General features: G+C 45.4%; 6 protein-coding genes across 6 annotated transcripts; 1 reads left to right on the top strand and 5 right to left on the bottom strand.

Annotated features, from left to right (window-relative positions):
• Window positions 1-2,718: 2,718 nt before the first annotated feature.
• Window positions 2,719-3,738, bottom strand: F5B22DRAFT_583817 (uncharacterized protein). The gene has a single exon (XM_047973386.1). The coding sequence runs from the start codon at window positions 3,585-3,587 to the stop codon at window positions 3,246-3,248; it is 342 nt and encodes a 113-aa protein (XP_047836532.1). The 5' UTR covers window positions 3,588-3,738; the 3' UTR covers window positions 2,719-3,245.
• Window positions 3,739-6,293: 2,555 nt separating this feature from the next.
• On the bottom strand, window positions 6,294-8,040 carry F5B22DRAFT_23012 (MFS general substrate transporter). The gene is made up of 2 exons (XM_047969848.1): window positions 7,763-8,040; window positions 6,294-7,707 (listed from the first exon to the last, which is right to left on the bottom strand). The coding sequence occupies exons 1-2, from the start codon at window positions 7,917-7,919 to the stop codon at window positions 6,545-6,547; spliced, it is 1,320 nt and encodes a 439-aa protein (XP_047836533.1). The 5' UTR covers window positions 7,920-8,040; the 3' UTR covers window positions 6,294-6,544.
• A 4,051-nt stretch (window positions 8,041-12,091) lies between these two features.
• On the bottom strand, window positions 12,092-13,309 carry F5B22DRAFT_23019 (uncharacterized protein). The gene has a single exon (XM_047969849.1). The coding sequence runs from the start codon at window positions 13,032-13,034 to the stop codon at window positions 12,546-12,548; it is 489 nt and encodes a 162-aa protein (XP_047836534.1). The 5' UTR covers window positions 13,035-13,309; the 3' UTR covers window positions 12,092-12,545.
• Window positions 13,310-13,866: 557 nt separating this feature from the next.
• On the bottom strand, window positions 13,867-15,333 carry F5B22DRAFT_641116 (indoleamine 2,3-dioxygenase; the record flags this gene model as incomplete). The annotated part of the gene is made up of 1 exon (XM_047977943.1): window positions 13,867-15,333. One exon carries the CDS (start codon window positions 15,331-15,333, stop codon window positions 13,867-13,869), a length of 1,467 nt encoding a protein of 488 aa, XP_047836535.1.
• A 1,986-nt stretch (window positions 15,334-17,319) lies between these two features.
• F5B22DRAFT_632602 (UEV domain-containing protein) lies at window positions 17,320-19,120 on the top strand (the record flags this gene model as incomplete). Its single annotated transcript, XM_047976716.1, has 3 exons — window positions 17,320-17,458; window positions 17,536-17,774; window positions 17,861-19,120. The coding sequence occupies 3 exons, from the start codon at window positions 17,320-17,322 to the stop codon at window positions 19,118-19,120; spliced, it is 1,638 nt and encodes a 545-aa protein (XP_047836536.1).
• Window positions 19,121-19,216: 96 nt separating this feature from the next.
• Window positions 19,217-22,854, bottom strand: F5B22DRAFT_653216 (uncharacterized protein; the record flags this gene model as incomplete). The annotated part of the gene is made up of 8 exons (XM_047979698.1): window positions 19,217-20,490; window positions 20,527-20,595; window positions 20,635-20,844; window positions 20,875-21,024; window positions 21,055-21,499; window positions 21,530-21,733; window positions 21,764-22,050; window positions 22,389-22,854. 8 exons carry the CDS (start codon window positions 22,852-22,854, stop codon window positions 19,619-19,621), a joined length of 2,703 nt encoding a protein of 900 aa, XP_047836537.1. The 3' UTR covers window positions 19,217-19,618.
• Window positions 22,855-23,390: the final 536 nt, after the last annotated feature.

The raw sequence follows: 23,390 nt of genomic DNA on the forward strand, positions 1-23,390 counted from the left end.
TTTGGGCTTAAGTTGGAGCGGTTTTTTTTGCTTTAGTTTTAATAGCCTAATTTTGATTATTCCTTTATTAAATTAAGTATGCCTTTTAAAGATAGTTTAAAGTATACTAATATATTTTTATAAATAATGCTAACTTTTTAAATTGTATTAAAAAATTTATTGTTGTTTTTAAGGATATGGCCCCGGTTATAATAGATTATTTTTATAAGTTTAAATAGTAGGCATTTGGTAATGAAGGTTTGGAATGTTAGGCTAGACTACTTTATTAAATTATTCTGGTTAAAGATCTTAATAAAGAATTAAGTAATATTATTAAAGTATTTTACCTTTATAAAGGTATTAATATTTTAATATGTTATTAAAGGATCTTTAAACTGGGCTTTTAAAGCTATTTAATAAGCTACCTAGGTATTAATAATATTAATATAATGGATTTACTTTTAATAAGATTAATATTATTATAAAGCTTTATTTATTATAAGGGAATTAATTTAATTAATATAATGCTTATTAAAGGGAAAACTTTTTATATATATAAATATATAATCCTTAACTTTAATTTACTATGGAAAAAATTTAAAGGTATCCTTTTTATTATAAATATAAGGCTTATTAAGTTAAATAGGGTTAAGTATTATAGTTATAGGATTAATACTTTTAAATATAGTTAAAAAGGTATATATTAGTTTATTAATAGGAGGGCTAAAGGGATTATTATTATTTAAATTTCTTTTAGGTTTTTTATTAGGATTTTAAAGTAGCCTTTAAGGTGGTCCTTTAGGCGGATTATAGGAAGGTTATCCCTTAAAGGGGTTATTATTATCGTTAGAGCTATTAGGGTTTCCTTTTAGGTTGCTTCCTAATAGTAGAATAATTTTGGTAAAAATTCCCGGAAAGATTTTTATAGCTATATATTATACTTAAAAGGCTTAGGTAATTAATCGGGCTTTTATTGCTTATAATGCTTTATTATTAATTTGCTATTATAGAATAGCTTTTAATAATAAATACTTTATAGCGGAATAGTTAGTAAAGCTAGTTATAATATTGTACTTTTTTAACTTATTAATAATCTGGTTTACATTAGGTATAATTTATTTATTTAATTAATTTTAAATCTTTTAAATTATTGCTTAAGTATATATTTATAGCTTATTAATTTAATTAGGGTTTATAATAGGGCGGTTTATAAATTAATTAATTTATCCCTTAATTATAATAGCTTAATTATTTATAATCCTTTAAGTCTTTTAGTAGTTAGCTTTTTATTTAATAAGTTTACTTTAAAAAGTTTAAAGGGCTTAATAATAATAATCTATTACCTTTTTAAACTAATTAATAATATTAGTTTAGGAATGGGTATTTTATATAATGCATATAATAGTTCCTTATATATTTTAAAAGAAAGTAATGCTTTTTTATATAATCTTTTATTAAAAGTATTTTATTTACTTTTAGGTTATTTATATATTTATTTTATATAAGTTAATTAAAGTATTATATATATTATAAATAGTAATATATATATTTTAAAATGCTTCCTTTTATTTGGAAGGTATTCCTTGTTTATATTTTTATAAAAATTGGGCTACTTAAAAGGTTTTACCTATATAATTATAAATATTTATAACCTATTATAGGGGGTTTTAAATTACTATATTTATATATTCCATTTTTATATCTTTAATATTTTTATAAATAGTTAGGTTATAAAGGGTAAATTTTATAGCTTTAAATGTTAGTTTAGGGGCTATAGTGGAAGGATTTCGTTATAAAGCTAATCGATTAATAGATTTAAGTAGGTCTTTTAAAAAAAATAGTCCTTTAAAAAAAAGGAATATAGTTTAATTAAAATAAGCAGGTTTAAATATAACGGGTAGTAATAGAAGGGATATAGCTTATTTAAGGGTAGAAGTTAAACTTTAATTAAAGTTAGCGGAATATTTGTTTAATACTTTTATACGTTCTAGTTTTACTTATAAGTTGTTAAAGGGCGGAATATCCTTAATTTTGGGCTTTAAGGTCTAATAAGGTAATAAAGGTAAATAGTTTAACTATTACTTATCTTTAGGATAGTTTTTGTATAATAAAAGGGATCTTAAAGAATTAAAATCTAAACTATCCTTATTAAAATAGTAGGAATTAAAATTAAAATCCTATAGTTAGAGTATATCCGTAATTTTAAAGAAGTTTAAAGCTTTAGGTTAATAAGGTTATTAGCTATTTCTTGCTCTTTAAATAAAAATATTAGGATTATAACGTATAATATTTGGGTTATTAGATATAAGGTATAAACTTTCCTAAGATACCTTTATTTAATAAAGGTAGGGCTAATATTTTATTAAAGTAATCCTATATTTATAGGGATTTAAGCTTAAAATAATATTATATATATATAGAGGGGGATTTTATTAAAGCTTATCCGTTATATAAAAGCTTAAGCTATATTAGAATATTTTAAAGGGGGATAATAGATTATTTATAATAAGGGCTTTTATAAAGGGCTTAGAACTTAATCATATTTATTAATAATCTATTAAGGGTTTCTAGGGCCTTGATTTCCCTTTCTTTTTCCTATCCTAGAATGGGAGATTTTACAACTATTTATACTTATTTAAGCCTTATACAATCTATGACTCCCTTCCTTTTATTGGGCATTCATACCTTGACTGTTAGTCTTTTTGCAGCTAACAGATTGTTCTTATCTAATCGCTTATAGCCTCACTTTCCTCCAGGGGTAGCGTCGGTTATCTTCGGGTCTTTAGGTCTCATAGGACTGTCCGTGTGACATTCGTTTCCCCTTACAGAAGTTCCCCTTGATCCTTGACTCTACACTTCTCTGCATGCAAACAGATCGTCAATAATTATACATAATCTAGCTGCGTAGATATAATAAAGCTCTTGAACCGGTGAAACGGTATGGAGAAGTGATACGTGCCGCTTGCGGCCAACTTTCGTTCTAAATCACACCTTAAGAGTTACAAGGAGACTGTTGCAGTTTGGTAAGATTCCATCTTCTCCAATGTTGCCAAGGATATGGACGTATCGATGTCTAGAATTGCAAACCTTACGGTCTAGCCTATCATTTTGCGAACATTGCAATGTTTGCTGGGGTATCCTATACCACTTCCTGCTGCCGTGGGGTTCACTTTACATGAGAAGCACCGGAAAATCCTGATTGAAATGTGCCCAAATTGATTGAAGGACAGGGTCTCTCCAGATATCGCTCGATCCGTTCCCCTAGTCTACTCGAGACCACATAGGATATAATCAACCTTGACCGGAGGGGAAGCATGTATAGAATAGCCGAAGCCAAAGTAATAGCCGTCGTTCGTACTGATAGTTTGGCTGCCATCCGCGTTGTAAGGAATGCAGAGCGATTCATATTGGCCAATGTATAACCCGACAACATGATCCAAATTCCCATTAGTATTATAGTATGGCGTCAATTGATCGAATTCGATCGTAGAGTTCTTGTAAGGCGCGCACGTCTTGTTTGTTGCTGACTCGACGATAACAACCACGGGGAATTCCTGTGCTGATGACAGACCGGCGGCAAAAAGGACAGATAGAATTGTGGCGCGCATATTGGGCAACTTGTAGCTGAGTGTGGAAGAGACTTCGTCGAGTTGTTTTTTTTTTTTTTCTACTGATGGGGTTTCTACAACCTAGTGGAAATACCGGTTTATTTATGCATTAGAGTTGTGGTGAGAAAGTCCTAGCATGAAATAACTCCTGTGTGCCTAATTAGACTTCCCCTGGACACGAAGCAAAATTTCTCTGCTGAAGCTTGGCGCTCTGTAGCACAGCGGCACAGCCCTATCATGTCACGTCTTCCCAAGCTGACCTGTCAGAGCTTACACGAATGAATATGCCGTCCACGGCCGTCCTCCCAGATTAATACAGCGTAATACCGGCTATCAGACCGCTTTGGGAAATCGAGCATCTCTGACTCTATGAAATATTCATCTCGTTAATTTAGGACCCTAAGCGAGTCACAGTCGCTGCTAGACCACCAAGGAGCTGAGTCGTGACCGACTGATCCTAAAGCTAAATTTAGCCTCCTGTTGAATGAACTCTGTACGGTATCGTAGGTGATACTATTGAGACGAGAACAGAAGATATTCGATTCTACTATGATATGTGGTTTACCTCGGAAGGAAAGAAAGAAGGTAAGTCGTATGATGCAGCGCGTCTCACCTTACGTGAGAAGCTCTACTAGATAGCGTACGAAATACTGAGATAGGGTAGCTGTACCGGATATAGCCTTCTAGGCGTACGAGTAGTATAACCACAGATCGGTTTCTCGCGCATTACGGTTTGATACAGGTCAGATTTCCAGGTATTACGTTTAAACTCTCAGGCATTATGCTGCTATACGGAGGAGCAGTAAGCCGGTGGCACCGCCATGATGAGTCATCAGAGACCTTCCTACTATATACTCAATGATGCGTAACTCCTAGATTAAGAGCAGGGGTGCATCTTGGAGGATCTCGCATTTGTATGGCAAGGTGGAGTTGTCGTTGTTCTGGATGATGGAGTACTAGGTAGGATTAGATGTACAGCCAGCTTGACTCAACCCCACTGGCCTCCCTACCCCCAAGGGAAACCTGCAGCCATCATCAGTGGGGCCTTCAGAGTATTCTCTTAACCAAGACCTTCCAACGTGGTAGCTATACACTGCAATGAAACAGGGATGCCGGTATCATAAAGCGGCACTATAACATAACTGCAACACTATTTCGATCTACGATGACTGGGTGCTGGGCTCCTGGATTGTATGTGGAATAATAGAGGAGAAGAGTGGAAGACATACTGTCGTTATGTCATAATGTTCTTTAGTGTTAATTTTTTTAACCGAACTCGGTTCTTTGAATATGATCTATCTTGACATGACAAAGCAAGCTCAACTTGCTTTTTCAGTGTAAACAAGTGCTTTAAGGCATGAAGCTTGATAGAACAATGGCATTCAGACTTGTTAACACGGTAACTCATCGGAAATATTCAGTTACTCATGATATACTAACAATTATATTCTCCGAACCGTTGAAAGAGCTTGCTTTTATGTGATTAGAAACAGGTTTATAGTATATAAGGCTTGACGGATTCTTAACAGGTAGTTTCTTTTTCTCGTCGTCATCATCTTCACCATTTACAAACTGACTAACCCACAGCCCTTAGAAATCTTTTTAAAGTCTAAATTCTCGAAAATGTCTTCTCCCAACGCCTTCATCAGAACTGCCTACACCATTATTCCCTCTTGCCCATCACCAATGCTTGACCAACCCTTTGGCCCAGTTGAGTCTATCATCCGACCTGAGACCGATGATGACAACCTCTTTTCCCCCGAACCCTCTGATATGGGACGAGGCTGCACATGTTGCGCGTGCTCATCCGCAGTTTCTGATGGTGATGCCATGTGCTCTTTCTGTGGCCATAGGCGCTGCTGCAGTTGCATTGTCAACTAAGCACTCACTCTGAACTTTATGTTGAGAGCGCATATTAACCTTACCAAGCGAAGTCTAGTTAATCAAGTGATTAGCAAGTGTTTTCATTACTAGCGCTTTGCATACAACAGTTTCTTTGAATCATGTAGTAAATAGAAATAAACCTTAACGAATAAAAGATATCAACTCTGAGTTGTGACCTATAATACCCCTAGCCACAGCGATCCCTCTAATTATTGATAAGCTATATCTGAAATTAAGTTATATCCCCCCGTATCTCCTGTGATGATGAATAAGATCATCAAATTATATATCAAAGAAAGTACCGATATCGCCCAACCATTTTCCGTGTTAGTGTATACAAACCCGAATTCAGCAATTTCGCCTATCCAACTTACCCCGACGCCGTCCACAACGTTCTCCGAGGTCTATTTATAACCCTTAAATAGGTACTTGAGACTGAACATACTATTAGTACCCCCATTGCCCCATGACCGTATGAGAACTTTTGCTGCAGCTGTAGAGAAGCCACCGTTCTCAGATGAAGAGACGCATTTCTTGCCCAGAATATACAAGACCCTTAACCTCCCCCTCATATTTAAGTCCCTTTGGCAGCAGAGGACAGCGGTTACTCTGATTCCTCATGTAAAAACATCACTTTGATAATTTTATGGCTCTGTTCAACAGACGTGGCCAGGTTCATCATTCTATCATCGTCAACTCCGCTGTGAACGGCGATTGCCCAGCTACCAACAATCACGGGACTACCAGAGTTTCCTGCTACAGCTATTAAGTTGAGACGCGTAAGCCTAGCCGTGGAAATCCTCTATTGGTAGGCTATATCTTAAACACGGCTATATCGTTCCGTACTTCCTACTTCATGAGAAGGGAATCTCACCAGGAAGTGACCCTCTAGGTTTTGCAATCCTGCTTCATAGCGACGGGTGACCACTATGTAACGTTGGAATTGCCAGAATTCCCAACATCAATAATTGAGCGCATGGCTGTCTATATACCTAGATATCATAGGTGCAGTGAGTAGTTCAATTATAGAATATCGTTAGCTCCCGATCTGAGCAAACGCACCGGAGCTGTCATTAACTTGCGCTGCTTCTATCCGCCCGAAGAATCCGGTGTCCGCAGCCTTTGAGTGGCCATCCAAATATACTGATCGAAGATGCTAGAAGTAGAGCCCCTGTGTAAATGATGACGTTCTTGTATGTCCCGAGTCCGTAACTGGATGACGTGTTTGTAGCCAACAATCGCGCAGTGATAGGACCGGTGACGATATTGCCAATTCCCTTCCCGAAAGAAAATAGACCATATAGAGTAAGGGGGTCTTTCGATATGAGAGAAAACGTGGGCCAGAACACGACGTATGAACCGGCAAACAGGCCGAACAGGATTGCATATACTAGCAATGGAGCCAAAGACTGAGCATAGCCCCAAATGAAGAAAGAAGCAGTGCCTGAGACAAACGTCGTGGAGAAGACCAATATGAAGAAATAATGTGTACGGTCGGACAGATGGCCAAATCCCACCTGTCCGATAGTGGACGAGAAGTTGAGTACCGCCAAGAGCAGAGCACCGATTCGAGGCGAGAGCCCAACGAGCGATGCAAAAGTGGGCAAGTAGAGAGATGGAATATAATAAGCAAAGCCATGAAAGCTGTTAGAAGCCATGAGTAGCCAGAACGTAGGTTGCCGCAAGAAATCAAGTTCGGTGCCGGTCGCCTCGGAGCTACTCGACGACACCCTAGGCTTGACGAAGGGCAAGACCGGAGCAAGCAACACTGCTTGGGAGATTGCAATGACCCTGAGAGTGGTATGGTAGCCGTATGAGGCCAACAGCCATTCCACAAGGAACGGTAAACCAACGCCACTGATCCCGCCGCCGGCCCAAGCAATTCCGTACGCGAAGCCCCTTCGGTTAATGAACCATTCATTTATCAGGCTCAGTAGAGGTGCATACACGACAAGAACGCCAATACCATAAAGGGTTCCTTGTGTAGCAAGAAGTCCAGCAACTGAGTGGGTGAATGAAGCGCCAACTAATGACGCAGCGCACAGCGTGCAACCCGCTACAATCATCCATTGGCGCCAGGCGTGGTATCGCTTCACGAGAGGTGTAGCGAAAGGTGTTCCGAGGAAGATGAAGCTCGTGCTAAGAGTGCCTATCACAGGTATATTGGGCCTGCTGTTCTGGAACTCGTCAAGGCGATCATAGTACGCTTGGAAGACACCGAAGCTGACAGTAAAGCCTAAGCGACAGTTAATGCGAATGAGATGAGATCAGTACGTTTCGCTGGCTCTTACCCCAAATGATAGCCTCGATCAAGAAGCAAGCGACAAGGAAACTCATAGCTTTGGGCCCATTGTCGGGTGGCGGAGGCGCCGACGAGATGCGGGGGCGGTCGGCGCTTTGAGTCGAGGTTCGCTGATGGTCAGTCACATCTAGTTCGACAGACATCATGGGATTTTTCCTTGTTCAAGATAAATTTATCGAACTTGTATAGCCTTGGAGATGAAGATGTTTTCCATTAATAGAAGCTGAACACAATGATGAGTAGCGTGAGTTCCTGCACTACAAGATGTCACCGTGTCGGGAAAACCAGGGCCAACAACCTGCGGGGCCGAGGGTCGGCGGGTAACCAAGTTAAGTGAAGCAAAGTCTATTACAACTATTTTTGTTTAACTGCTTCGGGGCCAGAAGTACCATGCCTGACTTAGCTACACATTATCTTTGATTGAATTGCCTCTACTCGTCAGCCAGTCAATACAGATACTCAATAACTCCAAACCCCTATAACCGCTATAGCATAACCCTTAGCACGTAATATGCCTCGTCATGACCCCATCTTTTGCGAAAATCGGCATGTATAGGATGACACGGTACGACACACAATTTTTGCACAAATCAATCTGACTGCATACCGCACGCTGCTCATGTTCCAGACTTGCTGACCGCGTGGGTTGTCCGTAGTTGGTAACCTTTTAACCTGGAGCAGCTTTATGGTGGTACACTATCATAATACACCAAAAATGAGGAATCAGGGGTAAAAGAACAAAGATATCAACCGTATAAAGCAACAATTTATTTTGTGACCTTTCTTTTTATCCCTATTATACTTTTATTCTATTCACAGATAACTTAAACTACTTATTAAGGTGTCTGGTAGTGCTTTTAATATGTTTGATCTTTTTATTATAGGTGTATTGTGGTAGTGACCCTCCCATGAGAAGCATCTTAGGTATTAGGAAGGGCAGGAATCAATATTATCGAGCTCTTATTCATACATTCATTCTCGGCAAGGAAAAGCCTTAGTTTATCCACCATACAGATGAGGCGATCGTGCTGCTCTGGCGGGTACGCCATTCGTTCCTGGTAGCGTAGTAGTACCTGATCTTTATTCCGATCTCAGATGCCGGGCATTGAGCTTAAATCAAAGGTCCATGACCACTTATAGAGGAAAGGCTGGAAAACATAACTTCGATCTTCGAGCAATAACTATACGTCTATATAAAAATCCAGCTGGGCAGCACTGTGACACTGACTGCTATAACTTTCGCAAATATTAGCACAAATTTCAAGAGACAGCTGAATAGGGTCATTGGAGGTTTATATGGCATAGCAATGGAAGTGGCAAACTCGTAATACTACTCATTCTCTCCTATTCGGTCGTTGACTTTAAGAACAGAGTGACAATCTCAGTTAAATAATTCGGATGAATATATTCAGGTGACAGTTAAAGACTAACCAGCATAACGAGCGCCAAGTCTCGTGTTTGCCAGTACTCTCTCCATCCGGTCAGGCGCTCCTGCAAGTGATACTATTCCAGGGCAATATTTAAGCACGCAGCGCAGTAGACAAGACAGGCCGTCAGCGAACTCCTATGTCTCCTCTCCATCTATCTATTTACCTAAACACAGTTATAACAATCAAGCCCAGAGAACGTCTTCAACCTGTACCAGAATAAAGTAAGCATGAATCCATGTAGCCTACCCAGATAAACCCTATAGCCAATGCTCTAAAAGACCCAAGCTAATCTTCAAAAGGAAAAAGCATCAGAAACCTCCCAGTGCAGCCATAATGTGCAGCTACCTCAGAGTACGCTGCAGACACTGCAACGTATGGGTCCGGGACGCCGTGGTCACTACCTGTGGAAGCGTAATACACCGGATGTTTGAGCCCGGTTCGCACGTGCAAATAGCTTACGGTGTCTGCAATCCATGTCGCTGCCGTCTTTCGACCCCGTTCCCTGAACCTGATAGAGATAAAGATACAAGTCCGTCAAACTGATCGAGAGCTTAGGGGATGGGAATAAAAGTTTGGGGGGGCAGGAGCGCGCTGGTGGGCGGCAACTAAGGTGGTTAGACAGGCCGTGGTATCGATGAGTCTAACCCGGAACAAAAATTGCCGTCAGGGTTTCATCATGGATTTCTAGCCTTTTACACCTACGTTGAGCCGCTCCATCTATATAAACACTCTGTGGTTACCAGTATCCTCGTGTTTTCTGACTGAGAAAGGGGCTGCTGCCGCCTGAGTGATCGGCATCATATGTGGCATGGAAAAGACCGAAGGAAAGAAACCCAAAAGTCCACGCAACACAACTGACGAGAGTGCCCCTCAAAATTCTACTTGTAGTGGCCAGATCGTATTTGATAAGTGACAGCATCCAAATTCGACCCGTGACCTCTTTCGAAGTATCCCACTGGGTGACATAATGAGGTGGCGCCTAAACTTAAAGATAACACAGATATTAACATCCACTGAGCCGATTTGAACTTCTTTGTCTTGTTGCGTGAAGAATCAGAGTTTCCTAGAAATACTGATCATATACATGAGACAGTTTGATGATACTTAGGTAACAACAAGTGTGATCACGCGACAACAAGGCCACTCGAACTTCGTATTACAGTACTATTCGGAACTGAACGACAAAGGCTGAGTTATAGCTGTACGACACTGCCAACCCACTCACAATATCCGCGTTTCCTCTATTTCGCCCCTTTATTCTACTAATTCTGAACCCACCTATGCATCACATACACCCTCGACACACTCATGCTTATTATACACGAATAGCCAATATCGGCGTACTGACATCAAATATCTTACAACGAAAAAAGAAGGACGGTAAGTTTATACTGCATACATTCTCCTACCTATGGCTAATAGGTATTGATAGGCAGGTCAGGCGGGGTAATATTTCCTCAAAGGGGGGTGAAAAGCCCCTTTAAGTACAACCTCCCGGGTCTGCAGCTAGCAAAATCATTCCTATAAATATTGCTCATCAATGGAATTCTCACTAGATTCCGGCGGTTCTGTGGACAATGCTCTTAGACGCCGCGATATCGTAGCATAAATTGCCTGTGACAAAGAGCCAAGAAGTATTGCAATTGTTGGCTATCCCGTCTACATCAGCCTTGGGGTCCTTGAGTCCCGAAAGCTTAAACCGTCACAAGGGGAGACCTAGCGATAGATCATCAAGGAATAGGGTAACAATATTATTGTAACCCTGGGAACAGAAAAACCTATGGAAGGACGAAGGGTACATAAATATCCATATCGAGCAAAGAACCATCGTTAATCTCCCGACATTTAAGTATACAGTGACAAACTTCAAAGGTCGATGCTATACAGCATACCAATTCACCATAACCAAAGGAAGAGGTTCTTACAAGACACTACCTACATTGCATGGAATATCTTGTTAATTTGGAGCTATAAGGTGAAGAATGGCAAGTTGTAACCCCCTATTCAGGGGCGGAGTCATGAGGCGGCAGTTCATTTGACGGAGTAGACCATCGCCATTCCTTATGATAGCAAGACCAACAAGGAGTCTCACCATTAGGAACAGCTTCAGAACTACAAGAACATTCCCACCATTGGTCGTTACCAAAAATGGCGAAGAACATGTACATGGGGGGTAGATCTCCGTGAACATCCTCGGAGTTCTCAATCTGAAGCTCCGCCAGAATATCAAATTCTTCTTGCCACATTTTACTACGATCGCTGGTCTCTAAATTACTGTATTCAGATACTTTGCTGGAACAGCTTGATTCAAGCCAACGTTTGCACTTTTCATAGCCATTAATTCCATAATATTGGAGGGCACTGTGATCAGCAATCTCCCCGCGATCATGACACCCCGGCACGTTGCCAGTGCGCAAAGGAGGCATGGTTTCAGGGCTGGTAAATTCAGGCTTAATTAAATCTGGTTCACTCGAGCCGGTGGGTTGGTCGAGCAGTGGCATTTCCTCAGCTGGAACACGGGCAGAGCCAGATTCAGAGCTAGCATGTATGCGATTCATATTTGCAACTTCAGTCTCTTAAGAGTAATTTATAAACTGTTGGGATCGAGTATAGGTAAGCTCAAGATTTCTGTTGTAGCGCAATGCTTGGGGGTAAAGCCGAAGCCATATACAGGAAGGATTTCTTTGTCGTCTTGTGGTCTGGGAGCTACTATAAAGCCTTGTGGCATAAACAACGGGAAATGAAAAGGTGAATGGGAAGTACAAATTATTTATGAAGGAAATCTTTCCTTTGTGATATTCCAAGGTAAAACCTACAGAGGACGAGAATGATGCATGCAAATTTCCAACGCACCATTGAGAGCTTTACCCCGAATTTAAGAGAGAAGCATGCTTTTGAGTTTCTGACTTTTCTACTTGATATCAAGCCTACCTAGTCATCGGATGTCCAATATCAAGCCCGCTCAGATAGCAACGGGAAGAGATCTGATGGTGAGGAAATAAAGTTCGAGGGCACCAAATCACTCCAAACCAACTATCACGAACCTAGGCTTGCCACAAACCCAATCTCTGTATGCAGCCTTAGCCTACTTTGTACAACAATGGTTATCATATAGCGCTGCCATACATGGCCGCAGTCCTCACAGCTACGCTACCAGCTTCACCCCAGCATCCCATGACGAAACCTCGAAGATTCCCATAACAGGCCCTACATCTACCCTCAAAACGTTCCACACCCCTAGCCCACGAACCTCACCTGTCACTAACCTGCCCAGCCAAACGATCAGCGCCAACCCCTATATATCCAGCACTCTCTCTTCCAAATAGCACCCAGCGCCGCACCCTAATTGTCCTGGCCCGGATACGCATGATAATAGCCCCGCGGAACAGATCGCCAACCGCGCGTCTCGGGGGTCCAACCAGCCACATCACTTTCCTGCGGAGGCGTATCCCAGCCAGCGACATGAGGGTAATAAGCTCTAGCCGGCATCGCCATCCCCGTAGACGGATCGATGCCATAGCCGTGAGGGTATCCATATCCATTTCCGTATGCATTCTGATCTGTCGGGGTCTCGTCTTCTTCATCCGCGGCAATGGCAGGTTGATAGCAGCAGCAGCAGAAGAGCAGGAGGATGATGATGCCGAGGAGAATGAGGAGCGAGGCGATGATGGCGATGCCGTCGTTTGGTTTGGTCATGAGGAAGCAGATCCACCGGGACGGCGACGTCCTGGGGAGGTGATGGTTACGCGCTTTGTTGTAGTTATCGGATCTTGAGTTGTGGCGCGTTGTGTAGTATGATACAGACGTAAGCCCTTCGCACTCGTGTACCATTCAGTGACTAACTGTCTAACAGATACGAAAAAAAAAGGATCATCAAGATGAACATGGAACGAGAAGCGAAAAAGATACTCAACGCCCAGCTAGCCCTCCTACCACGCGCCCAACCGCTCGCCCGCCTCATAATAGCGACCATGAATCCCCACAGGCAGATAGACAAACGAGACACAAGAGCCTCTCTCCCTCAGCCCGGGAGTCCGCATGTAGTGCGACGCGGGAAAGAAAGGGAAAATATGTCTTGTCTAGTGTCAGACAAAGCTCTGACGTATCTGTGCTGCGCGTGCGTCGAATGGGAAGCGCGGAGACGCGGTGTGGTTTGCTTGCACGGGAGCCGCGTGGTTCAATTTACGTTGTTTTTCTGCGGTAACACGTTTCTGTGTCTCCCGAAGAAATGGATCAGAAAAAAAAACTTGCATCTTTTGTATTGCGAGGCTCGCGTTTCATAATTTGCGCTAGGGATCGTTTGCCATACATAGAACGGAGCATAGTAGGTAGGCATATAGGTTTGACATATTTATCAGCGGGAGAGCGTAGGTGAATAATTATGGTGATAGGTGGTACTTGTGGCTACTTGTATCGTATGTTAGGCAATAAGCTCAGCCTTGCGTTGAGAACGTCTAGCGAATCGTGCTTAAGAGTATGTCATCAGTCGATGGTGTACAAAAGTCCCGGAAGAACTTCCCTAGCTTGTGGTTTGTCTAGCAGTGCACGAATGAATTGCTTTGCTCTATGTAAATTGATCATATGACAGTTATTATCTGACGCAATATTTCACGGCCCTAGTAGAGCGCAACGCTTCACATTGTGCGATGTAAGCTAAGCAAGCTTAATAAGAGCAGATTCCGCCCACATCGTCATCCATACTCCAGGTACCCGCAAGTCCATGTTCAACGATGGGTTCATCCAGGGGAACTTGCTCCTCTGCTTTTCCAAGGAAGAAGTCTCCTTGACCCGAGACTTTCGTCTGTCTACTCATGAACCTCTTGGCCCAGTCCTCTACTGCAGGTTCGCCAGTTTCATCCCGAGCCTGCTTGAGGAAAGGGATCAATGCTGTGCCACCGGTGCCCTTGACCTTTTTGTGGTCCTCGTGGCGAGAGGCGGTAGCAAGGTTCTGGCGATTCCGGGTCGCCTCGGGGCTGCGAGATCGAGCTCGGTTCTCGCGGGATGGGAGGACGATGTAGCGAGTGACAATGGCGATGTGAATATCCCGGAAAGCTCGCAACATGGCTAAGCAAGCATCGTAGGCAATGCTAAGCGGCTTGTCGGTATCGCGGCGTTCCTCGACAAAATCCCGGATATTTGCAACCCGACTGACATCCTCCAAGAAGCGCGCATGTGCGCCAGGCATATATCGCCGCATATCGCGAATGAAGTTGTGCTTTGGCGCAGTGCTTCGACCTTCGCGCTCGGATTCGGAAGCGTGACTAGCCTTTTCACCAGTAGGGCGATGTTCAATGCCGAGAATGATATCAAAGAATTGTATCAGACTGCTCTGAGCGTTGCTGGGACCGCTGTATTGAACATAGTCAGAGTTGCCGCTCCCATCATCGTAGATGACGCCGTAAGGGAGCCCAGCTTCAGCCATATTCTTACTGCCGGCCAAGAAGGTGCGAATGCGACGATAGAAAAATCCGGGGTCGCAGTTCTCATGCATGCGACGAAGCAGCTCACCTAGGTCATCCAGGCGCTCGGCAAAGGCACGTAGGCAACGTGTCACGGTTGCGCTGTCGCCTTCCCGAGCAGCCGCCACGGCGGTCAGCATGAGAGTGATGATGGGACCACCTCGAGCCTCGATGGCGACGGACACGAGATAGAACCAGGATTCATCCAGGGATCCAGTGAAGGTCACCAGTGTGGAGAGATTGTCGAGATCATCAATGCCCTCGTCGATGAAGAGCGGCTTGAAGTTCCAGAGCACCGAGGCGGCGTACGTCGACACGGGCGGGATCTCAAGATGGTCGCAGATCTTCAGCAAGGGGGCCGAGATGCTCGGCGGCACACGATCACAGGGGGTGTCACCCCCCCAGATGTAGCCATGAGCAAAGAAGGTGAGGAGCATGTAAGCCCTTCTCCATTCCGCGTCATGTTCCAGACCGATGGTGGAAAACACGGGCAGACGATCGATGACTCCTCGAAGACGCTTGCTAAGGATCAAGCTCTGCAAGTTGGAAGCAATGGACTCCCACTTGTTGTAGTATGGGTCTGGAAGCCTCGTCAAGGGCAAGACATCAGGCAAGAAGCCGTGCGTCGGCGAGATTCCATAGTCGGACAAGAGCGGTACGCGCGGTTTCATGACTGGCTATGTTTGCAGGTTGTCCGGCGAAGTCAACGTTTGTTCTTGGACAATCAGTGTCTGGCGTAAATGACGATTCTTGTTCTCCGTAGGCTAGACGCTAGACTACCTAGGTATGTCCAAATAATTTTCAAAGAGTAACAAACGGTATGATATGCAAAGGTTGTTGAGGTTGTTAAGTCCTGACGCAAGGAGTATACAGTGAATAACCTGTAATACTCCTCAGCCGTGCGACAACTCCTTGGTGACGGTCATGCAAACGTAAAGAGGTCTTAAGAACTCTGTGGCGTTTCAGATATAACCAGGTAACTTGGAGAGAGAAGAAGAGAAGAAAAGAAGAGAAAGCTAGAAGGAGGCGGACGAGAGTGGGCTTTAAAGGCAAAGCAACTCGGGACTTGTATGGGAACCCGCGGCGGCTTACGGCGGGCGTAGTATAGGTATAATGGCCTTTCTCTACATTACTAATTAATTGATATGAATTGACGGGTGCTCGGATGCATCATCTCTTTGAGTTCTTGGTCGCGCCAGTCAGTTTCATCAAATGACGCATGGTTCCAGGTTTATAGAGATGGTCTTATAAAGTCGCATCAAGACGTCTTACGGTTGGATGGCGATTCAGTTGACATTTGTTTCCATGTCGAAATTTTTGCGTGGCAATTCTTACTTCCATGTTCCATACAAGGTACTTGTGTATGCGCCCGTGTTTGGAGGGGACTTGAAGTACCTCGTCCAGTAAATACTTCGTACCTACGTGGAATACACTAGAGTGACATGCATGCAGCGAACCATCTTCACTAAACCAGAGTAGGCTACGCGGCCTCTCTTCCAACAGAACACTACCCAAGTAGGAATTGTAAGTACTTCACCACCAGAAAGAACATTTACCTCCAACGCATCGTCGGTCGAAAGGTGATGTTTTGATGAGTGGATTTCTGATTAGCTTCGATTGATGATAAATCATGGAGCTATATAAACCAACTGATGGGGGGTGGAGCACGAGGCGCTATAGGTAACTGCATCTTCGCCTTGATTCTTGGGCCTATTATCGGACAAAAGGCCCAGCAAAAGTCTCGAGCGATGTCGGCTAGCATCGCATCCGCATAGTCCAAGAGGCACGTGTCTGTTCAGCTCTAAGGAAAGGTTAGCCAAATGCCTGGAAACAACGTGTAGATACACACATGTAGTTACAATATATAAAGTTACAACAGTCTCGCCACCTATATACGTCGGTTTACGCCGGCGTGCTTCTTGATTCGGATGTAACACACTGCTTACATTCAAGGCTTCGAACAGGTGATTGGTGTAGGTAATACTTACCTACTCTGAAACTTGTTCTGTCACATTTCGGAGACTTCTACGACTACCGCATACTCTTAGCAGATTCTTAGCTACGGCGGGACTAACCTCCACCTTCAACGGCGCCCCTCGGCACGGAATCCTACGCACAATCGGAGGCGCCACTCACCCACTCACCCGTAGCGTAGGTAGTTGTCTAACGAACGAATCCGGCATAACCCCTACCTACCTAGGTAGAGTCTACCTTTGAAGCACCGCGTATACCATCCAGCAAGGTGCACGGCACAATTTGAGGTTGGAAGCTGGACAGCGTGGGGTTCGCTTCTTTTAACTGCATGAATCAATCCAACATCCTATAATTGCATGCTCTCAGCTCCAAGATGCATTAGCCAAAGTATTCATCAAGACAGGTGTTCAAGCTTGAAGCTCCAACACCAAAGCAGGAAGCAGGAGATGCCTATGATCCCCTCAGCCTTGGCGGTCTCCATCATCACGAGGCTTCCCCCAATCTCGACGTCGCAGCACTCAGGAAAAGCAATTAACCCATTGATTCGATAATTGCACGTCCGCCCTCTCCACACCTTACGTCTTCTTTCTCCAGACCACGATGCTCCTTTCAAGAAGATAGCTCAGCTGCTGGCTGCCCGCCCGCACAGACTCCATATTTAATCCTGCAACGTCACCAACACCATGGTCGTCCAGCAGCATGTTCTCAACTGGCTATATAGCGTCCTGACCAGCGAGTATCACGATGTCAATCGGACCTACAACGATGTAGCCCAGGCTCTCTCACAGTATCCGTCCCTGTCGCCGAGGACCGACGTGCATAGTATGTCACTACGACGACAACATCGTCATCTTCCCCGTACCTTCGTTGACCCAAATGCGCTGACGTATACCCCAAAGCATTCGACCATGGCGTCTCAGCCCTCCTCCTGCATCTCTCGGGAACGATACCAGTCGTCTTCCGTGGTACAACCTACCGATTCCCCATCTCGATATGGGTGCCTCACGCCTACCCGCGTGAACCTCCGCTAGGCTACGTGACACCCACCGAGACCATGGTGGTTCGTCCCGGCCAGCATGTCGATCCGCAAGGAAGGATATACCACCCTTATCTTGTTCGATGGGCTGAGTTCTGGGATGTAAGTGTTGGTCAACCTCAAACTACATCCACCCATCCTCACTCCATCTAGGATGATTCGCAATGATGCTAATCGTTTGTAAATAGAAATCCTCCATATTGGATTTCATAGCCATACTACGGGACGTATTTGCCAAAGAACCTCCTGTCGTCGCACGCCAGCAGCTCCGGCCACCCCAGCAACAATCAACCCCATCACCAACACCCCCTCCTGTCCCTCCTTTACCTCCGAACATGGCACGGCCCAGTCCTCAGCCAACCCAATCGCCACATGCGAATAGCCCAAGGCCACCACCTCCTCCACCGAAGGGAGATGATCTTCCTCAGGTCGTGTCACCTTCAACTGCCCGACCTGACGGCCCTCCTCTCCCTCCTTTACCTCAAAAAGGGGTGCAACAGCCGAGTCAGTATACGAACCAGCCGGAGAGACAAGTCGCACCAGCTACGAATCGTCTCTCGCGCTATGATACCGCACCTCCATTACCACCACAAGGCCCTCAATCACACGTGCAACCTCCACCAAATCCGCAAATGCAAGCGCCACCACAAGCATACGCCCAAACAACTCCAAATATACAATATCACAATCAACAACGGCTCAGTTATTCACAAGAAGCTGCAGGGCCCAGCTCACAGCAACCACTGGACCAGAGACGACAATCATTTGTCCCCGGAACCGCTGAGCCTCCCTCATATGCAAGCGGTCCTCCTCCAAACTGGCAGCAACCAGTTCCCCAGCAGCCTGCTCCTCAACCTGTCGCTAAACCTCCACCTCCGCCCGATCTCATGGACGAACCGCTCACGCTCTCCCTACCATCACCTTCAAATCTCCCGGCGCCCCCAATTCCACCCAACCCCGAGAAGGACGCGCTTCTACGCCAACTTGCCTCAACACTATATGCAATGCGCCAGCGCGCCCGACAGCAAAACGAGTCCTCTCTCACAGGCCTAAACGCGCAGCGCACCGCCATGCTCACGGCCCTGCAAAACATGCAGAACGACTCGGCAGCACTAACTCCGCTATCCAATCTTCTCGCCTCCAACACTGCAGTCCTGCAGTCCTCCCTCAAGGAAGCAGACGCCGTCATAAGCAACAGCCAGACGCACAAACCTCCCGCCATCGACGACCTACTCGTCGCTCCCACCGTAGTCGGCAACCAGTTATACGACGTCGTGGCCGAGGAACGCGCTCTCGGCGACGCCATCTTCGTGCTCGGCCGCGCCGTCGAGCGTGGCCGCATCTCGCCCGCCGTGTTCGCGAAGACGACGCGCGGCCTCGCGCGCGAGTGGTACCTGAAAAAGGCGCTCGCGCGCAAGATCGGTCGGGGCATGGGGCTCAGTGGGTGAGGGAGTGTAGGTAGGCAGTATCACTACCTCTTCTCTTCATTTATTTGCCCAGGGTAGATATATATATAGGGGTAGCCTAGGAGTTCGGCGGTAGCGCAAGACTTGGCAGCGAAATAGTTCAATACCCCCTGTTCTCGTCTCGTCTTGTTTCATCTCACATAGTTATCTAGAGATCAATCACATGAAAATGAGTCAAAGCTGAATTAATAGTAATATGCTCCTCGCCGAGTGATGATGATGGGCTGAAGAGCGAGGGAGATGAATAACGTGAATGTAAATATAATACATTGATACGATCATTTTCACTAATCTCCGACCCATTGATTGACTGTCCTGGCCTCGCCTCGCCTCTGCTGTGCTGTCCTGTTTTCTTTCTGTTTTTACTACTAAACTCATTAATCGGTCTCTTAACTACTTACATAACATACCGAACATAACAATATGACCAACCTACACCCTCTCTCATAACAATGCCAACAATCAATTTATCAAGAACTCTTAACTCGCAGACCCATCCCCCTTCCGACCCCGTCGTCCAAACGCACTACTCGCCCTCTGTCTGAAACTCGCCCGGCTCTCCTTCTCCTTGCCCTTGAGCGTAGCGCCACTGCTCGTCTTCGTATTGACGCTGCCGCCACTACTCGCTTTATCCTTGTACATATTCGCGACCCTGCGGACCTGGCCGGGGCGTCGGGGCCGCGGATGGCGAAGCTTGACGTCCTTGGACTGGAAGATGACGAAGCCCGAGGCCGTCTTCTTATCTGTTTCGTTTTCTTTGCCTGGGGCTTCTTTTTCTTTTCCCTTACATTTTCTATTCTTCTTGGCTTCTTCATTCGCATTTGCTGTATCTGCTCCTTGAGGAAGAACAACTTCTTTTGCCTTGCCTTTCCATGCCGCGAGAGTTCTGAGGGTCTTGTCGCGGCGCTGGTGCTTTTCGTCGTCGCGGCGGCGACTTCGTTCTGCTGCGGATTGCTTCAGCATGACTTTGTGTAGTGCGTTTGGGTCACCTTGGGGTGTGCTGGGGCCGGATGATGCTACGTCTGGTGGCTGGGAGTCATCGTCTTGAACTGGTTTCGACGGGAAGTGTCCGTCTAGTCCAAACCCACTAGGTAGGTGTTGGCCGTTAGACACGCGAGCCGCAAAAGAAAGGCTATTGCGGTGTGTAAGTGTGTCTGGAGATTGACGGCGATTACTAGAATTGATTGTTCTTCTCGACCCGCTAGTAGGCAGTCCTCTATCACCGTAGTGGATGCTGGACATAGTATGCGATGGTGTGACAAACTGGCGACTCTTTTGTGGAAGGCGATACATGCTGTATCCGAAAGGGCTTAAATATCGAAAGCCACGAGCACTGTCTAAATGATCTAGACCTGTGCCCTCGCCAGGATTGATATGCTCGTGATAACTGTTGCAATCTTTCCAGCTGTCGATGGAGCGACTGAGAGAGTCGGATATCCTTCTCCAAATTGCAACCCCTTTCTTCTGAATAGGTCTCCAGCTACCGACCGAGTGACGCTTACTGCTCACACCGTTGCCATCCCTTCGGGTAGATGATAGCTCAATATCGCTATTCTTGCCCTGGCAACCAGACACTGCTTCCGCCCTTAGGGACTCACGGCTTAAGTGCTCGAACTGCCGGATCCGATGCTTCACAGGAGAGTCACGCTTCGGTGATACGCTGATCTTGGCGATAGTCTCCCCCGGTGATGCAGGGACTGGGCTGTCTTCATAGCTCGGACTACCAACAAAATCACAAAAAAAGTCATTAACAGAAATTTCGGTAGTCAGTGATGGGACGATGGAGATCCTCCGGGAGATCGTGCGTGTGGATCTCGGCGACTCAGGCTCGTTGCACGACGGGGATGAATAGTCGGCCATCAACGCGTCACTGCATTCGTCTGGCTCTGGTGTCGAATGGAAATTCATGAACGAACGTGGAGAAGGAAATCTTCTTGACGACTTCTCAAAGAGTCTTCTGAGTTGCGAGACCTTCCCGCCACCGTGTGTTGATTGAAAGTCTTGTGAGAGATTAGTCGGAGTGGCAAGGACGTCTGACGGGGTTCCGACCAACGTGTCCTCCGTGGCGGACAGGTCAGATTGAAGTCTTGGGACCTCCGCCGACGCACCATCAAGCTGGAGTTCACCAAGTGGGATACTCTCTAAGTCTTCCATTGCGGCATCTATGCTGGCATAGTATCCTACGTCTTGGTGTGCACTGTTATTTCTGGGTCGAGACCATGGTGCCAGCTTCATAGGCCTATTCAGGATGTTGCTCTCCTCCTGTGTGGTCTCGTGTGGGCTAGGCTGATTGTTTCCTGATGAAGATGTACTTGGTTCGCCATTTCCCATGCTCCCTCTAGTGCTTTGCGGCGAGGGTATCTTCGTCGTGGCTTTAGTCCTTGGTTTCACGTGAATGATGTGCCCTTTCCCAAATACCGGTGGGTGTGAACACGATCCCCCATCTTGATCTATGGAGGACCGCTTTAAGGTTGGTATTGGGTAGTACTTAGATGTGAATAAGGGCATATTTTGGTCCTGTAGTTTGCTCTCTGAAATCTTTGGATTTAAACTAGGCTTGGGAATACCTCTTGGTGGTTCGTCAGGTTGGGAGAACTTCTCAAATGATTGTCGAAGATCAGCCACGCTCGGCCTCTGCCGAGGGAATACTATGTTTGAATCTAAATGTCGGTCCGGGCCTTTTGTGGACTCTTGTGGTGGTTTCTGTCTCCGGATGTCTGTTCTGTTCGGGGAGGGCCTCGCTGCAGCTTGTAGTGATGTAAGAGTAATAGTGGATGATGATTGTAGAAATGACGAGTTCTTCTTTTGAAATGCCTTAGATTTCGGTAGGCGACTTGGCGTTTTTCTGGATGTTATGAGTGACCTAGAGTGTCTCAAAACTGGAATGGTTGATGTGGTGCAAGAAGAGCGCGCTGTGGGCCATATCAGTATAGACTTGAGACAAGGGCGTGGGCACAAGAACACCATATGCACTTACACTTGCTTTTCTTGAGCAGTTTTCGACGATCCGCCGCGAGGCTTGGGTCCTACCCAGGCCTCTGGCTACCTGATGATGAAGTACTATGAGATGTGAAATAAGATGAAGAAGGACCCGAACTCTGCCGGTCGTCTGTATCTGTGTTTTTTTCGCCTACAGGTTTCAGACATGTCGAACTGTAGTCTGCATCGTATTGATCGCCGTCGACAGCGTTGCGTGCCTTAATGCGTTGTTGGACACTTACGGGAAGCTTCGACTTGTGATCGGAAGTACAAGGTGTTCGAACCTGAAGAGATGATTCTGATGATGTTCTGCTAATTGATTCTAAAGGTGTATGGCTCATTCGATCGTGCTGGGTAGCTCGTATGGGTTCAATAGCTTGTGGGATCTTACTCGGTTTAGCCTGGTGCGAGCCGGCGAGATAGCGAGGCATGCTACTATTGACGTTGTTCACGGCATCTAGAATCTCAAAGCGAGAAACTAGAGACTCAATCCTGGAACGAGGACACTGTGGCCCTGAATGCTTACACGGAACACTGGACCGGGATGATTGGCTTGGGTTTGTCTGAAAGGATGTCGACCGTGATGTATCGTCGGCTTCCTCCCTATACTTGATGACAGCTATCTCAGGGTCGTCGTCAAAGCTGACGATTGACTTCCGGTGCGGAATACGAAGCGGTGCGGGCCTCAGATCAGCAGGTGGAGAATTGCTGCGAGAGGTCAGTGTCGAATGAGCCATTTTGGATGATCTATATACATGCCATGTACTTTAGAAGGGATACAGATCGCGTGTTTCATGTGAGCTGCATTGTTAAACGATGTATTACCTATCTACTTTAGAGATAGAAAGAGCCACCGTGCTGGTGCCGTACCACTGCTCATTTTCGACCTCAATCACCATTCTCGGTTGCAGTATCTAACTATAGATATTGGGCGGTACTTACTCCCTACCTTTCAAGGTAGAGGTACACAGCCTGGAGGTAAATACACATCGCGTATGTATTTTAGGGAAGTGATCGGATAACTTAGAGAGCTGCTCCTCACAGCATCGCATTGAAGTAGGTACCTGTCGAAACACGGGCCGGCATACTTATACTTTCCCATTACTCTGGAGACTCAGGAAACTGCTCACATCCACGAGGGAGCCATGTGTTTCATGACATGCTTGTACTATTGTAGCTACGTTCCTCGGGGAAGGTTATACCACGGAAGTCACTGTGGTTGCCTGCGAGTTGATATTGCTAATATCGCTCGATTTGAGAACACCTAGGTACC

This window comes from Xylaria bambusicola, assembly GCF_022495145.1.
Source record: "Xylaria bambusicola strain CBS 139988 unplaced genomic scaffold F5B22scaffold_1, whole genome shotgun sequence".
Classification (NCBI taxonomy): domain Eukaryota; kingdom Fungi; phylum Ascomycota; class Sordariomycetes; order Xylariales; family Xylariaceae; genus Xylaria; species Xylaria bambusicola.